General features: G+C 41.7%; 1 protein-coding gene across 1 annotated transcript; it reads left to right on the top strand.

Annotated features, from left to right (window-relative positions):
• Positions 1 to 6,779: 6,779 nt before the first annotated feature.
• On the top strand, positions 6,780 to 14,750 carry prr15la (proline rich 15 like a). Its single transcript, XM_028600469.1, has 3 exons — positions 6,780 to 6,837; positions 6,981 to 7,079; positions 14,358 to 14,750. Exon 3 carries the CDS (start codon positions 14,391 to 14,393, stop codon positions 14,748 to 14,750), a length of 360 nt encoding a protein of 119 aa, XP_028456270.1. The 5' UTR covers positions 6,780 to 6,837; positions 6,981 to 7,079; positions 14,358 to 14,390.
• The last annotated feature ends 2,857 nt before the right edge of the window (positions 14,751 to 17,607 follow it).

Genomic DNA, 17,607 nt, shown 5'->3' with positions numbered 1-17,607 from the left:
TCACATTGTTCGCCTTCTTCTAAAATATTAGAAACGCTAAAGCAGAACCAGAAAACCAAAGTAATATAAATTTGCCGTTGCTCTAGTTATTTCTGAAACTGGGAAGTGTCAGCGAGTTTCACTCAGATATTCTGTCCAATGGACCAGCGACTGTTTCCACAATGTCGCGACTTTACCATAGAATAGCAGCAATTCTAGCACTACAGGTGTGAAAGCGACCTTAGTTTCAAAGTTAGGTCTTGCTCCACAAACACTGGATCCAAAACTTCCCATTTGTTTTCCCATTCTGGTAAATGCCCACACCTTTCAAACTCAATGCTTTGTAATTACTTTGTAAAAACGTTTTAAGTCCAATTTGAGATAATCTTGATGATATCAGTTATCACTACTTATATCAGAGTAGTGCTCCCCATTGAGTAAACTGACTAAAATCAGTGGAGTGTCCCTTACTACTTTTTAGGTAAAGTGATCATCAAAGTAATCACTCCTCTCATGCCATGTTCACGAGATAGTCTCTTACTGTGTATGTTTGTTGTTGGGCAGGTAGTGTACACTGGGTTTATGAGAGCTTTTTCTCTAAAAACTGCTGCTGCTGCTGGAAACGACAAGTTTCAGCTAAACACTGAGCTGAAACTCATTATTCCGCTAAACAATGAGCTGAAACTAACTATAAATCTCCGTAAAGTATAGGGGAGCTGCAGATTCAGCTGATAATTGGCTGTGAGCGAACCCTTTCACATTGCAAGGCTTTCGCATTTCAACCAGTTCACACACTCATACGCCACACCATGTGTTTCTCACGCTGATGAAGGCACAAACGCCTCATTTGGTGCTTCTAATCAAAGTAAGGTCGTTAGGACTCGGAGATTTCGTCTTGTATCGAATGAAATAATAAATAAATAATAAAAGTCGTTAACTGAAATAAAAATACAAACGAGGCATTACAAAAAAAACGATAACTAACTAAAACTGTATAGTTTAACATATAGTTTCTGACTGGGAACCCAGAAATTCCGACAGTCAATGTCAAATTGAACACAACATAGTCCATGCCCCTCGCCTGGCATCATGGCGGTACCAAATGTTGGAAGAAAGCGGCAGAGTCCTATTTGGTTATGACTGTGTCAGATAAAAGCCAGTGCCTTTCAGTGGAATGTGGTAATATAATAATAATATGTGGACAATTTATTCAAGGGAAAAATCCCACAAATTTGAAAGTTCATTTGAGAAGCGCACACACAAGGAGGCTAACCTAGCTTACCTTAACAAGGTAAGAGAGAACACAAAGCCCCTTTTCCCCCGAAACAGAAGCTAACCTCGATACAGGGCATGGATGTATGGGTACAGGGCATGGATGTATGGGTACAGGACATTGATGTATGGGTACAAGACATGGATGTATGGGTACAGGACATGGATGTATGGGTACAGGGCATGGATGTATGGGTACAGGACATGGATGTATGGGTACAGGACATGGATGTATGGGTGGGTACAGGACATGGATGTATGGGTACAGGGCATGGATGTATGGGTACAGGGCGTGGATGTATGGGTACAGGGCATGGATGTATGGGTACAGGACATGGATGTATGGGTACAGGACATGGATGTATGGGTACAGGACATGGATGTATGGGTACAGGACATGGATGTATGGGTGCGTACAGGACGTGGATGAATGGGTACAGGGCGTGGATGTATGGGTACAGGGCGTGGATGTATGGGTACAGGGCATGGATGTATGGGTACAGGGCATGGATGTATGGGTACAGGGCATGGATGTATGGGTACAGGGCATAGATGTATGGGTACAGGGCATGGATGTATGGGTACAGGGCATAGATGTATGGGTACAGGACATGGATGTATGGCTACAGGGCATGGATGTATGGGTACAGGACGTGGATGTATGGGTACAGGGCATGGATGTATGGGTACAGGACATGGATGTATGGTTACAGGGCATGGATGTATGGGTACAGGGCATGGATGTATGGGTACAGGACATGGATGTATGGTTACAGGGCATGGATGTATGGGTACAGGGCATGGTTGTATGGGTACAGGACATGGATGTATGGGTACAGAGTGTGGATGTATGGGTACAGGACATGGATGGACAGGGCCAGGCAGCATGACGGAGACAACCGCAGGACAGAACACTACAGGCGGGCTTTAGACCAGATAGCTTCCTGAGTAGTAAATACTCAGGAACACAAGCGGCGGGAAGTGTGGGTTAATATGTGTGTTGATACTGGGATGTCTACACAACTGTGTGAAGCGATTGATTTCAAAAAGTTCGCCACTTTACTCGAAGCAAAGTTCAAAACACCTGTTGATGTCTGTCTTCTTTAGTCCATTGCTATTTAGGTTGTTTCCTGGCACACGTCACTTACATTATTTTTCACTTACTGCGGCGTAGACTGTTTACATATTTGTGCTCATCATATGTACATTTTATGTAAATTATGTGTGTTATTGTTGAATACATTGTGAATAGCCTACATATTTCTACCATTGTATGATGTTTTTGTTGAGTTATTATTACACAATACTTTTTCTGACCTTTTTGAATCTTGCCTCTGACAAATAACCCATATTACAAAAAAAAGACTAAAACTAAGCATTTAAAAAAATAAACTAGCAAACCCGCTTTAAAAACTAATTAAAACTAAACTGAATTTGACAACAAAAACAAAATAAAAATAAAAACACCAAATCTATAATAACCTTGTCTCGTATTGACTACTGCAATTCCTTGTATTCTGGGATTTGCCGATTATCTTTTTCAGCTTGTCCAGAATGCGGTTGCTAGATCGTTGACAGGTACCAGAAGGAGAGATCATATCTCCCCGATATTGGCTTCTCTTACTCTGTTACTTGTTTTTAAGGCATTACATGGATTGGCCCCTTTATATATTAACGATCTCCTTACCCTACATCACTCCTCCAGGAACCTTAGATCGTCTAATCAGTTCCTTTTAGCTCTTCCTCAGTCTCGGATTGAAAACAAAGGGTGATCATGCCTTCTCCGTTTTGGCCCCGAGAATCTGGAACAAACTTCCCATTCATATTAGGTCCTCCTCTACTGCCGAGATCTTTAAGTCTCGTCTTAAAACACATTTTTAATCTTTGGCGTATGATTTAGTTTAGGGACATTTGTATAGAAGTGTGTTGTTTGTATGATGTTCATTGTGTCTATATGTTTATGGTCTTCCTTTGTTTTTATAACATAATGTAACTTTGTACAGCACTTTCTACAGCCTAGTTTGGTTTTAAATGTGCTCTATAAATAAATTGACCGACAGATTCTCAAAACGTCTGTCATAGGCAATGTGCGCACTGCTGCTGCAGAATTTGCTACGCTATGCCAATAGCGTAGCCTTAGATGGCAAAGCCTATACGAAATAGAACATCCTCTGCTGTCGTGATTCAAAGGAAAAACATAAACAAATAGTAGACTGTGGAGCGGAAGTCCGCAGCACATTCACGCACCGCCATCATGCTGCTCTCAGACCTGGTGTGGTCAGTGGACAAGACAGCAGAAGAAAGCATTAAAGCCATAGTGCGTAGTTTCTGTCTCCCCCACGAGAAATTCTAAGTACTGACAACACCACTGTTGCATCCCCATGACACAAGCCTTCCGTGATCGCGCACCACCCTTACCCCTCCTTGTAACCAAGGAGGACACGGAGGATTAAAAAAAACAGAAGATAGACTCTTCAGAAGAGGTAATTATCTTCACTCGAGTTCCTGCGCGCAAAAGTTGCCGGACAAGGTACATGTTAAATATGAAAACCAAAAGACTGGTGGTGATGTTAGCTCAATTCTCTTAACATTGTAGGTAATATTAATAATAAAACACTTATGTTGCATGGAATTGTTATGACTTCATGACATAGAAAAGTTCTGCAATCCACTGTGTACAGTATGTACTTTGAGCTCTGCTGTTCAGTGGACATGTTTGGGGCCAGATGTTATTTTTATTTTTGATAAATTTGTATTTTATCTACATAAAACAATCTATTTAATGTGGATGAATTTGTGTGTAATTTATCAGACTGAATCAGACAGAATTGTTATAATTTCTATATATAAGTATACTGTTAGCAAACACTTGAGAGAATGAGAAGTTGGAAGTTGGGATGCAGGGGGTGCTAATAAACAAGATCTAATGATTACATTTGATATAAAAGTTCTAATCAGTCAGGAACAGGTGCGGTTTGAATTATAAATTTCATTTCATGTTTATTTGAATAGGGACAGATGCTCTAAGACATAGACATTTGTGCAACAAATCTCCAATGTACAGCATTGCAGCATTTATAGCTATTGCTAATTTCCATATGCCCGTCCCCGACAAGGGTGATAAGAAACAAACAGGAAACATTGCCACATTAAAATAGCTGTTTACAAACTGTGTGGGCTAAAACACACAAGAAGCCCCCCCCCCAACTGCTCAGGGCACCTGACTCGCAGCCCACTCACTCTGACATTTCTCCATTAGTGCATGAATAGGACCGGAGCATGTGTGAGTGTATTTCAGGCCTGTGTGTAGTGTGTAATAACAAAAGAGTGTAAATTGTAGATAGATAAATAGATAGATAGATAGATAGATAGATAGATAGATAGATAGATAGATAGATAGATAGATAGATAGATAGATAGAAAGATAGATGTTATTAATCCCAAACTGGGAAGTATTTGAAATGTGCCAAAGGCCAACTAATTTGGGCTTTTATGGCCAAAACAAAGTGTCCGGGGGTCATGCCCCTGAACCCCCCTAAATCCTGGTCTATTATACAAATCAGTTAGTGTGTGTGTGTGTGTGTGTGTGTGTGTGTGTGTGTGTGTGTGTGTGTGTGTGTGACCATGCTGAAGATTATAACTTGGTTACTGATTAACTCATGTCCTACTTCCTGAAGCCATCACAGCAGATATGAATACATACAGTACTAAACAGAGAGCAACCTATTCAGCAGCAGCACTATCATTCATTTACAGCTGGAAAATCCCATGTGGAATTGTTTGTGATACTCAGAAGAGAGAACGATAGAGAGAGAAGATATACACGTAATATATAGTGGAGCGAGATAGTGGGTGTGGAGGCTATTTTCTTTAATTGATTAACTTGCATGTTCTTTTGGTCAGATGCTCTGTAAATTATCCACAAAATTACAGTGAAAAGAATATCAACTGCCACAAACTAAAACAGGTTTTGATTCCTGTTAAATCTGGTCCGTTGATCATTGGAATGCCTGAATGTGTGTTATTTTAATACCCCAATAGAAAATATTAACATTAAGAGTTAAGGTTTAGGGTTAGCGCTTGTGTTCAGGATTCATTATAAAATTTGGGCTACAAGTGAGGTAAAAGGCTAGATAAGGTTAAAACTGATCTGGGATTAAGACCTTATTTGCAGGGGACTAGTATTACCAGGGGACCTCATGTGATTTAGAAATTACTCCCCCACATCTGTGTTTCGTGCAGCATTTGACACATTTTTCTAGTGCAAACATGCAGCTTTGCATCTGGTACACTGTGTGACTTTAGTGGCATATAATCATAACACAGCATGGAATCAAACTAAGGTGCAAACATGCCAAGAAAATTTGAATGATTTATGAATAATCAGCTCTGTTATACCTGAGTGATGCTTATTATCCTTAGAAAAGAAGGTAACCTGGTTAATGACCGTAGAAATAATCCAAATGCCTCATTTTTATGACAGTCAGGTTATAGGCTGCCGCTATAGGCTTAGATTAAATCTGGGTTAGGGTGAAGGTTAGTTAAAGGTACAGTACAGGCCAAAAGTTTGGACACACCTTCTCATTCAATGCGTTCCTTTTTATTTTCATGACTATTTACATTGTAGATTCTCACTGAAGGCATCAAAACTATGAATGAACACATATGGAATTATGTACTTAACAAAAAAGTGTGAAATAACTGAAAACATGTCTTATTTTTTAGATTCTTCAAAGTAGCCACCCTTCGCTTTTTTATTAATAAGGGAACAAATTCCACTAATTAACCCTGACAAGGCACACCTGTGAAGGTAAAACCATTTCAGGTGACTACTTCATGAAGCTCATTGAGAGAACACCAAGGGTTTGCAGAGTTATCAAAAAAAGCAAAGGGTGGTTACTTTGTGGAATCTAAATATAAGACATGTTTTCAGTTATTTCACACTTTTTTGTTAAGTACATAATTCCATATGTGTTCATTCATAGTTTTGATGCCTTCAGTGAGAATCTACAATGTAAATAGTCATGAAAATAAAGAAACACATTGAATGAGAAGGTGTGGCCTGTACTGTATATATTGTAGTCAATATTGTGAGTTCAGCCAAGCCTTTCAAGTACAGTAAGGTGTGTGTGTGTGTGTGTGTGTGTGTGTGTGTGTGTGTGTGTGTGTGTGTGTGTGTGTGTGTGTGTGTGTGTGTGTGTGTCAGTGGGAGGGGCCAACCACAGCACCTGTAACTCAGCACCTAGGAGAACAGAGGGGTGGATGTGGACAGGAAACTAGAGAGTACTAGAATAAATGACAAACCAGAGCAGTTGTGCTGTGGACTACCAACAACTCATCTTAGCTCTCACTTCTTGTATTTAATGTGATTTGCTATTGCTACCTTCAGGAGAGACTTCTAAACCCTGCAACAGGGTGCGGACGCCAAGCATTTACCTTTCTGGTTATAGGTTTATTGGCTTGATTCTTCAAACATACTCACTTCAGATGTAACCGCACTTCCACTTCTGGTTTTAGTGTAGTTCTGGATCAAGAAGGGATTATGGACTCTCCTCTAGAGAAGAAAGGGGGATTAAAAACCACCAGGTGAGACTTATTATTAACTGGCCCCATATTAGCACAGAGCTCTCCAAGTGCTACATTTGCATATAAACACAGAAGTGTAACAGAGGCCAACAGGGCAGTGGAAGCTGAACGCAGTTTCACAAAGCATTTTTTTTTGTTTCTAGAAGGCTGAATTCAGGGGTTTTGGAGTGAAGAGGCTGCAAATTGATGCTGAAACCTGCTGAAGTCAACCACAGCTGGAAAGAGACGTCTGTTTCCAACAGGTGAGTCTATAGCGTTGCAGAGCCAGTGGTGGAATGCAACAAAGTACTTATGTAAGCACCTTTCTTTAATACTTTAAGTCCATTTGGACATTCTGTGTTCCTTCTCCAGCGCCACACTCAGAACAAACTTTACATGGTAAGAATTACTTCTTACCATGTAAAGTTTGTTGCACTGGCTGCCATGACAGAATGTGTGTCAGCAATGTCATTATTTCAGAAGATTCAGTCGTCTTTAGTCCTGAAATGGTTGTTCAGCTACAATAATCGGCTTTTTAGGCTTCAAACTGTAATTTGAATGAGAGACAGCCTAGTACAGAGAAAATAGAAAGGTTTGGGAGCTATAGTGACTGACTAACTAGCAAATCCAGGCTGACTTGTGTGTTAGCTGTTAACTTGTAGTGATCTAGTGAATGGCAAAAATGAACAAATAAATCATTTTAAGTAACTTTTTTTAGTGTTTCTTAGGGTCAGCCTGTCAAACGTACCGGGTGTTAATGAATCCCAGACTTTTCCCACCACACTTACGTTATCGTAGGGTACTGCTCACGCTGCCTGCTATGGTGGGGCAGTCGCTACAAACATAGGAAGCGGGACAACCAGCGAATGAGCGGGAATCATTGGCTTGAACGAGGACGTCAATGAGTGACTTTAGTCGAGACAGCCTGGCAACTGATTGCTGAACAGGATCGGTTCTGGAACTGGGACTTCTGCTGCTTGCCCCTCAAAAATAACACAGATCGTTGGCCAGTGACATTGCTGTGACATCGTACAGGGCTTACATAGCTTACCTACATATGTTCAATGCATTCAAATGAATATCTTATCTTTATTAATGTTAATTTATACATAGACAGGTAATGCTTTAAAGAAAGGTTTTGTGGGGCGGGCAGCACTAGCTGTCGAACATGCACATATATAACAGTGTCATGGAGAAAATGACGTCATTGCTAAAAGTATTAAAGGAACACGCAACTTATTGGGACTTTAGCTTATTCAGCGTATCCCCCAGAGTTAGATAAGTTAATACATACCCTTCTCATCTCCGTGCGTGTCGTAACTCTGTCTGAGGCTCCCACCGCTAGCCTAGCTTAGCACAGATCCTGGAGGTAACCGGCTCCATCACTGGGAACTATATTCTCAGAAGGTGAAGCACTGCTGCTTGGGCAGAGTGATTAACACCTGAAAAGCACCATTGTTACTCTCTGCTCCTCACCACGGAGCTTCTCATGTGCTGCGTGCAAATCACTCCGCCCAAGTAGCAGAAGTAGCAGTGCTTCGCCTTCTGAGAATATAGTTCCCAGTTTGTATACGTTTAGAAGATGGCTGTGTCTCATGTGACCTTGTTATTTGTACACGCTGTGACTCTACAAATCACAACATGAATATAGGAAAATGTTGGCATTATTTTGTCACTTACTGGGAGCAGTAGGCTAGATGGAGCCGGTTACCTCCAGGATCTGTGCTAAGCGAGGCTAGCGCTGGGGGCCTCAGACAGAGTTACGACACGCACGGAGATGAGAAGGATGTATGGATTTATCTAACTCTGGGGGATACGGTGAATAAGCTAAAATCCCAATAAATCGGTGTGTTCCTTTACAACTTGACTGGCTTGGCTCAATAGATCTACATTTATCCCCTTGAAGGAACCGTTTCTGTAAAAACAATCGGTCCGCCTTCTGACTACTAGAACCAAAACTTTCCTGCAGATGGATTAAAGTAAGTGAGAAAAGGCTTTGTCTCAAGTGGCATGTACGTGATGGTGTGACGAAGCCTGTACTCACATGACAACAGTTCTGAGTGGTGATAAAATCAGCCTACAGCAATTGCTGAACACTACCGTCCAATACTTTTTTAAAAGGCCCCATATGATGCTCATTTTCAGGTTCATACTTTTATTTTGGGTTTCTACTAGAACATGTTTACTTAATGTCCGCTTTAATGTTCAAAAACACATTATTTTTCTCATACTGTCTGTCTGAATATACCTGTATTCACCCTTTGTCTGAAATGCTCCCTTTTAGCGCCTGTCTCTTTAAGCCCACCTCCCGAAAAAAGCCCAGTCTACTGTAATTGGTCATTGTTTTCGGCTCTTCCACATCTGCTCCCTCTGAGTCTCTGCACCATCACTGCAGCCGGGGAATGACTGTATTGTAGCTCCACTTTCTACCTATATATATAGTAGAGTTGTGACATCACAACGTAAGGAAGTCCGGACGGCCCATTTAGAGGCACAGTTTCTGATACTTTCACAGTATTATATTGCACCTTAACCGGCTATATAATCAAAAAGAAATGGAAATCTCACTTTTTACAATATGGGACCTTTAATGCAGGAATATTGTATCCTCCAGAATCAACCAGTTCTCACTCCCAATTCGTAAAATATGGACGCTTGGGCAGTGCCTCTCAGCGTCAGATACGACGCAAAAAGCACCCTTCAGCTTGTGTATGGAATACACCAGGCAGAGCAGCTGCTCCGCGGTGTTTTAAGATGACGTAGTATTAAGAGCGACATCAGTAGCGAACAGTATTAAAGCCCGAAAATCTGCATAGGGGTGTAGTTGGGGTGGTGGATGGGTCAAACAACACAGGACTTTTACCCTGGAGACCGGGGTTTGTGCCCCCCGCCATGTGTCACTGAAACGTTCATTTTATAACCCCACCCACAATTATTTTTTTAAACCCAACTGTGTTGCCGGAATGCAATAACAGGACTTTAGGGGTTTTGTTTTGATAATTAACATTTCTCTAAAGGAAAAATGTTTTATTTCAGTATATCAGTTTTATAAATGTTTATACAAATAATGTTATGGCAGGATATGGCAGGCTTTCCAAGTGGCTGAAGGGACTTTCCTGTACCCAAAAGCTCAAGGGTTGGAGTCCTGTGATACCCTCAAGCAGGGCACCAAATCCCAACCAGGTTCAAAAGTTGCTAACTGTAAAATCTGACCATTGCGTGTGGGACAGGAAAGTGGTCGATGTTTCATCACTGAAGCACACGTTCACCTGTAAGCCAGTGAAGAATTCAAACAGCTGGCTGTGATTGTAATACATTCAGGGGTTTGCTGTTTAGTGGAAATGCAGTGTGGCTTTATGTAACAGCTTTAATCCTCACTATGCATGTCCATTCTCGTGTTCACTGTGTATGAAAGTGCTGGTGCATTTCATTTTAATTTAGTGGATGCAGGAGTTTTGAACAACATGTCTGGTCCAGTAGTCTTCTACAGTACCTTTCAGGCATAACAACCTTTGCACACTCCCTCCCATGTTTGATCTCTCTCTCTCTCTCAGAGTAAACATGGTGGTTGGCAACACAGTGACTACACCCAGACAAGGGTACCTGCAGTTACCAGTTTTCAAATTAAAATGTATTGATTATTTCCATTGTCCATCAATACATAGTATTCAGGCTCTGGTAGCTCTTTTTTTGGGAAAATCTTGTGATGTGCAAGAAGTGTTTATGTATCCACTTTCTACAAGGGTCACCATACTGAATGTATGGAACACACCGAGCAGAGCAGAAGCTCAGCAGCGCTTTAAGATGACGTAGTATTAAGAGCGAGTAGTGTTAAAGCCCGAAAATTCCTCGTAGGTAGCTTGGTTTGGGTGATGGATGGGTCAAACAACACAGGACTTTCACCCAGGAGACCGGGTTTTGTGTCCCGTTTTTGTCCCGCATGTCACTGGAACGTTCATTTTATAACCCCACCCACAACCTTTTCCTAAACCCAAGTGTCCCGTTCTTGTCCTGGGTATCACGGAAAATGACCTTTTATAGGCCCACCCACGATCTTTTCTTAAACCTAACTGTCCCGTTCTTGTCCCACATGTCACGGAAACTGACCTTTTGTAAGCCCACCCACGATCTTTTCTTAAACCTAACTGTCCCGTTCAGAATTTCAGTTAAACGTACGTTCCGACCCAGAAAGTCAAAAGTGGCGCGAATAGCCATGTTGTTAGTGCATTCCATCACACAGCAGCTTTTAGGCATTTCTCAGTTTTTTTGCTACCAGACAGAATTGACGAGGAGGCACCTTCACGCAATACAAGTCAATATAGAAGAGAGTTCTATCTCACAAAGGCTCAACACCATAAGCGGAGTTTGACAATCGAGCCATGGGGCCAAAAAAAACAACATATATGTTTATTTTTAAAGCAGATTTTAAATTACATTGTAACAATTTAACAATTGGCCCTTATGAAATCCAATCGCAGCACAGCTATCTTGGAACGCAATACGCAATACGGCGGAATGCCCCGACACTTAAATTCAACTAAAATGTAACAGTGAACAATCAGTGTTCGACCTACAGTGTGTTGAGATGCCTCTCCAAACGCAGAAACAAAGTGCAATCACACCATAAAACGTTAAGACACGTTAAGAAAAAAGATCCTTACTTTGCCGTAATCCAATGACACGAAAAAATAGTAATCCACAGCGATCAGTAGATCCACTTCGCCATTTAAACAATGTGGAATAAAACGTATAAAAGTCTACACAAAAAGCGCAATCAATTAGTAAGCCAACAGCAAATTTATATACATGGCATTTAGGCAACCTTTATTGCAACGTTGGTGTGGTAAAATGTCCAGACTAGTGCAACAGTAATTTTCGTTTTTTTTGCGTCCTGCATATGCATCGACAATAGGTGAGAGCCAAAAATATTTTTTTTACTAAAGCAGTGGGCCTATATGAAATCAGATGTATTACCTACCACCATTTAGTTGTTTTGTGTTATTTAAAATATTTATAAAATATCTGGTCATGCCAGAAGTAATTTTTCCACTCATTTTTGAAACAATGCAATTACCCGTTTCAGCCCCCTGCCATTGGTGCTCGAGGCCTTGGCCTGAGCCTCTAGAGCGCTCCTCTCTGAAGGCGTTGTCATTTAAGACAGCCTTGCTGCTTGCACTGACCTCAGCTGAGAGGGTGTGTGTACTGACCGCCCTGTTGGTGCATCCCGGTTGCTTGTTGCTCCGCGGTGACCGCAGTGTGGCTACTCTCGGACCGAATCCCTCCCTTGTTCCCAAGAACTTGAGGAGTTTGTTCAGGTCGATAGTTATTCAGTTAGATGCTTTTTGTTGTCCACAAAAATTGCATCTGCTTTGCCCAGTTAGTGCGCTGGCATGTTATGTGGAACGCACGGCCCAACTAAACAGCTGGAAGAGATCCTCCCACTATGGTGCCGTGCTCACTCAGCATGCAGCGTCGCAGTGTTGGCGGCCTTGTTTGGTGGGGTGATCGTTGAGGACTTATCTGCGGCAACGTCATGGTCTGCTCCCTTTCCGTTCATACGGTTTAACCTATTGGACAACCCCCCCCCCCTCCGGGTGTGATAAACCCACATGTTCCAGTGATCCTTGATGACCCAAGGGATGTTGTGTGTAGGGCATCTTTGCTTGTACTTTGGCCCCTGCAAAGTTAGGTCGTGGCTCTACCCAGTTAATTTGCTTACTACCTGGGTGAGCAGAGGCCCCTTACTTCTCCGCTGTGGTGGCGTGGTTTTTCAGAAGTAGCTGGGCTGCGGAGTTGGCCTGGATCAGTAGTGTTGGGTCGGTATTATGTTGTGTCAGGGCGTTCATTCATCTGGCTCCACCCACTGTATCCATAGAGACCAGTAGAGAGCGGAGCCTGTGTGAGATAAAACAATGGTTACAATATTGTAACCCTATTTCTATAAGCACAGACGGAGCCCTCTATAGGGGCCCTGTCGCTCCTATGCCCCTCGCTGAAGAGGGTGTGGCAGACCGCCACACCGCTGCCTTATATACTGTGCTGGCTGCACGTATTTGAGTAGGCACGTCATGATTGGCCGGCTACGTCTATGCCAAGTTCAGTGGGCGAATGCATGCTCGGGATTGGAAGAGAGTATCAACCATAGAGTCCAGAGTCCCACTGAAAGGCAGTCAAACTCAGAGCAGCTAGAAAGTCGATACTCGCAGTCACGTCACATTTGTATAGAATCTACATCAAAAGGGACAAAGGGAGCCAAACAATAATCAGCTTTACTATAGCTGAGCGTATCACATCTTCATGAAATGAGAATGAGAATGAGAAAGAGAAAGAGTGAGAGAGAAAAGAAAAGAAAAAAAGAAAACAATGTGGGTCAGTTTCTGTTTGCTCAGCTGCAATAAAAACTTGCCCTAGGCCAGAAGGCAATCAGCAGCTGACCTGCAGCCAGTTTGTATGCCAGCTGGAACAGTTGTCCAAATAATGGAACAGTATGTGGACACCCCTGTGCACATACAGTACTTTTGGGTAGTTTTGGGCTGTGGTGATTTTTGTAGTTTGGTCTCAACACATTTGTTTCTATTAAAGTTTGACATTTTTGGGAAATGCACTTATTTGCTTTCTTGGCGAGACTTATATGAAGAGACTATTCTTATGTCTGTATGCTAAACATGAAGCTAGAGCAAGCAGGAAATGAGCTTAGAATAAAGGAGCAAGGGGAAGCTTGATTTTAGTTTTTGTCACTGTCCTGTTTTAACATAACAACATCGGCGTGCACAAATCCAGCTCCGTAAAGAAATAATTACACAGAACCAATCCAACACCACTGTGAGCCAGACCTCAACACCAACAGCAGCAGTGTTGGACCTCATTGATGCTTTTGTGTCTGAATGGAGAAAATCCCTGCAACAGGTTCAACATCTGGTGGAGAACCTGAATACAGAAGATGGAGGCTGTTATAGGAGCACAGTAATGCCCATGGTGACGCAATCACGTTACACTTTCACATATGGCTGCGATGTTGGGTCTCCACATGCATTGGGCCATACAGCATATTCTGCTGTTGCTGTACCTGACATTGTGATCACTTCGGATAATATAATAAGATAAATAATGTGTTTTTTTTTTCATTGGCTGATAAGCTGAGTAAACAGCAGGAAAGATCAGCTCTGAAAATAAAATGTGACCTGACACACACACACGCACGCACACAAAGACACACACACGCACGCACGCACACACACAAAGACACACACACACACACACACACACACACTGATGACACACCGACACACACATGGTAACCTGAGCATGTATGCATCCACAGCATATGGAGGCTATTGAATTACACTGAAATATTAACAGTGCCATTGGTGGATAGATAGGTGCTCACACACACACACACACACAGAAATATGTACATACTCAGAGACGTGCACATGCCGTGTTTGTGTGTTTCAGATTATTCCATTTTTTTATCTCTTAGTGTTTTTGTCCTATTTCTTTTTTATTTTAACCTCCTTTTGTCCCGTTTTCCCTCTCCACAGCTCTCCCTCCCTCCATCCCACCATTCATCCATCATGTCAGAGCCGTCTCCAGGCTGGTGGAAGCTGACTTTCCTGAGGAGAAAAAAATCCCAGCCCAAGGTTCTGTATGAAATCCCTGCAGAGTTTGTTTCCAACGCCTCCACCGGTCAGCATGGGTCCGGCCCGGCCACGGGAGCTGCCGCCCACCCAGAGGACATGGTGCACGACTCTCAGCTGGACGCCCGACTGGAGAGGATCATGGATAAAACAGCCAGCAAAGGGCGCCAGGTCAAAGTTTCTCACTCTGGAAGGTTTAAGGAGAAGAAGAAAGTGCGAGCCACTCTGGCGGAGAACCCAGAGATGTTTCCAGGAGAGGACGCTGCCAGAGATGACAACCAGATGGCTGGGAAGTGACAGGACACACATTAAACATGAACAGTGATGTATTAATTGGGAGAGGTTAAAGCTTGGCGTTTGGGTTTACAGCTCTCTCTCCCCTTGTTGTCAGTTGATGGAGCCTAAATTTGAGAAAACTCTCCTTAATCTTTTTAGAAGGAGAACCGTCTTCAAAATGGCCACAAAGACACTCATCAGAATAAGTTACATTTAGACTTTAAATTGTGGAAAAATGTGCCTATATAGTTTATATTTCTATAGAGAAGATGAGGTTTTCCCATTCACTTCAATACAAAAAAACATCCAGTGGCCACTAGAGGCACCGGTGTCAGCTGCTGCATTATCTACTTGATAATAGAACTATGGTGATTGCAGGAATTAAACTTCAACATTTTCAGTACAAGATCTTCAACCCTCACCTAGTCCACTGTTTTGTTTAGTTGTACCGGGATCAAACATGTGACCTTTCCGTGACTGGATGGAATATTTAACTAGTAGACCATGCCAGCTGTGTGTGATAGCCACTGTGACTGGACCTTTGGACCTCATGTGACACTGCAACTGTTCAGCAATGTACCTTGAACTCAGAGTCAGAATCCAAAAATGGCTTAGCTTAAATTACTAAAAATAAAGTTGATCTACCTTTGGAAAAAAATAACAGGGTAACCAATATTGACTCTAGATTGGAGATAAATAATGAGATTCATAGATATATATATATTTATATATGTAATTTAAAGGGGGGATGGGTGGCTTACAGCCCACCTAACAATAAAACCTGGCAAGACATTTTCATGTAAATCATCCTTCTCCTTCTTCACCCTTGAATATGTTTTCTTCTGGCCAGCTGCATGATGGAAACATCATCGAACCCCCACACTCGCTCAGTGTGAATTCTCCGGATAATGATTCACACATGGGCTTAATCGGACATTACACAGACTTTGTTCTGGGGAGCTGGCAGGATAGACTCATTTTAATGTCATGTTCAATTTACATTTGTGTTATAACATTTAGCTTTTCCGGTAATGTAAGTTCAGGGTTGCGGTGCATGTGTGAAAGGGGCTACTGCAAGATATTTTCCTACTTACACTTCGTGGTATCTATTTTCTTTTATTTTCTTTTATCTATTATTTTTGCATATCTACTGTAATTTCTCCTGCAACTCCAATAGAATGGAAATTTCTGTAAAGACCTGATCACGCTTACATTTAAAACAATGACATTTAACATTGAAGTTTTCACATTGATACACGTTTTCCCCCTCTTCAATAACTCTTGGATGAAATTATGTACAATCCCAATGTCAAGGGGGAGAAAATGGCCCTCTACATATAAACTAAAAAGAACCTTGCGGAGCTATTGGGACTGACTAGCACTATGTTCTGGCTGACTACCGTCTAAGCTCACCAGTAGTAGTATACCTAAGTAGTAACTTTAATTGAAAAGTAGGCAATTAAAATGGGCAACTGGCCCATATTGCAATACAGCAAACCTGGAGCAAGGTAGTATTCTAGCATAGAAAGGTGGGTTAATGGGGGCCTAGCAGTTTCATTTTAAATCAAGTCCACATAGCAGGTTTATCCGGCTGTGTCCCTGCGTCATGTATCTATAGGTCAATTGGTCAACAGCTTCTTTAATATTTGAAAACCTACTGAAACACTCTGTCTTGGTTGAATATTTCGCCATACCTGTCAAATAAGTTCACCCTGACACATTAGCTGTGACATTAGCTGCAGTACTAAAGCATATGTACAGTGGTTTACCTTTTTTTAATTAAGGCAAAATCCATGTCTTGTAATGTAATCAACATCTAGTAAAATATTAAATTTAACCTGAAACAGCAACATTCGTTGGTCGTGTATAAAGTTACAACTTGTTGTTTTATTAATCCAACTGGGGGAGCTGTGGATCTTTATATACACTACCAGTCAAAAGTTTGGGGTCACTTAGAAATTTCCATTCCACGCCATTATAGACAGAATACCAGCTGAGATCAGTTGCATTGTTTTTTTAACCGGGGCAGCAGTTTTCAGACATTATGTGCTTACATAATTGCAAAAGGGTTCTCTAATGTTTTCTTGGGCAATGTAGATATTGCATTAAAGATTAGCCACCCTCTCAGATCAGCTGGTATTCTGTCTATAATGGAGTGGAATGGAAATTTCTAAGTGACCCCAAACTTTTAAACTGGTAGTGTATATGAGTGTTAAGTGAAAAGGAATGAATGTAGTCTGGTTCGGCTGAAATCAGCAGCATCAGCATCTATCTACACACCCTCTACACTGGAAGACAAACACTGCATCCCTAAAATACAGCCACAGCAAACAGCCAACCTTCACATGCTGTTGCCAGTAAAGCCCAGGAGAGGGCGGCATTGTTCTACCCAGAAACCTCATATTCAACAGATTCAACTACTACTCTGGTTTTTGTGTGAAAGTTTGCCTTAGAAGCTTGTTTTCTGGATATATGTCGATCTCTCTTACGGCATCCGGATTATAGTTAAAGAGGCTATATGTAACTTTCAGTTTGTGTTGATTCTAGCAGCTCCTTTGGACAAAAGCGATAGTGTTTTTACCACACCTGCTGTCGTAAAGGTCTTTTCTTTACGGTGCTGTATTGCCCACTGTAGCCTATAGTACCGAGTAAGTGTTACGGGGAGGTCATACAGTTGCGATGAATGTTTTTCTCAGACAAAAAATCATTCATTTACAATAAAAGAATAAGTTACAGATGCATTGTTGCATTTCAAGTGTTGCATACGGTAACTTAGCCTACATTGGATGTATCGTGAGCTAAACCGGGTACCGCTATGACTGTCACTGTGTCACAAGCCAAAGCATTGCTGTAGCAACCAACGTAATAATAACTTAGA

The sequence above is a fragment of the Perca flavescens genome, chromosome 15 (genome assembly GCF_004354835.1).
Source record: "Perca flavescens isolate YP-PL-M2 chromosome 15, PFLA_1.0, whole genome shotgun sequence".
NCBI classification, from domain to species: Eukaryota; Metazoa; Chordata; class Actinopteri; order Perciformes; family Percidae; genus Perca; species Perca flavescens.
This window is presented reverse-complemented; position numbering and strand designations above follow the sequence as displayed.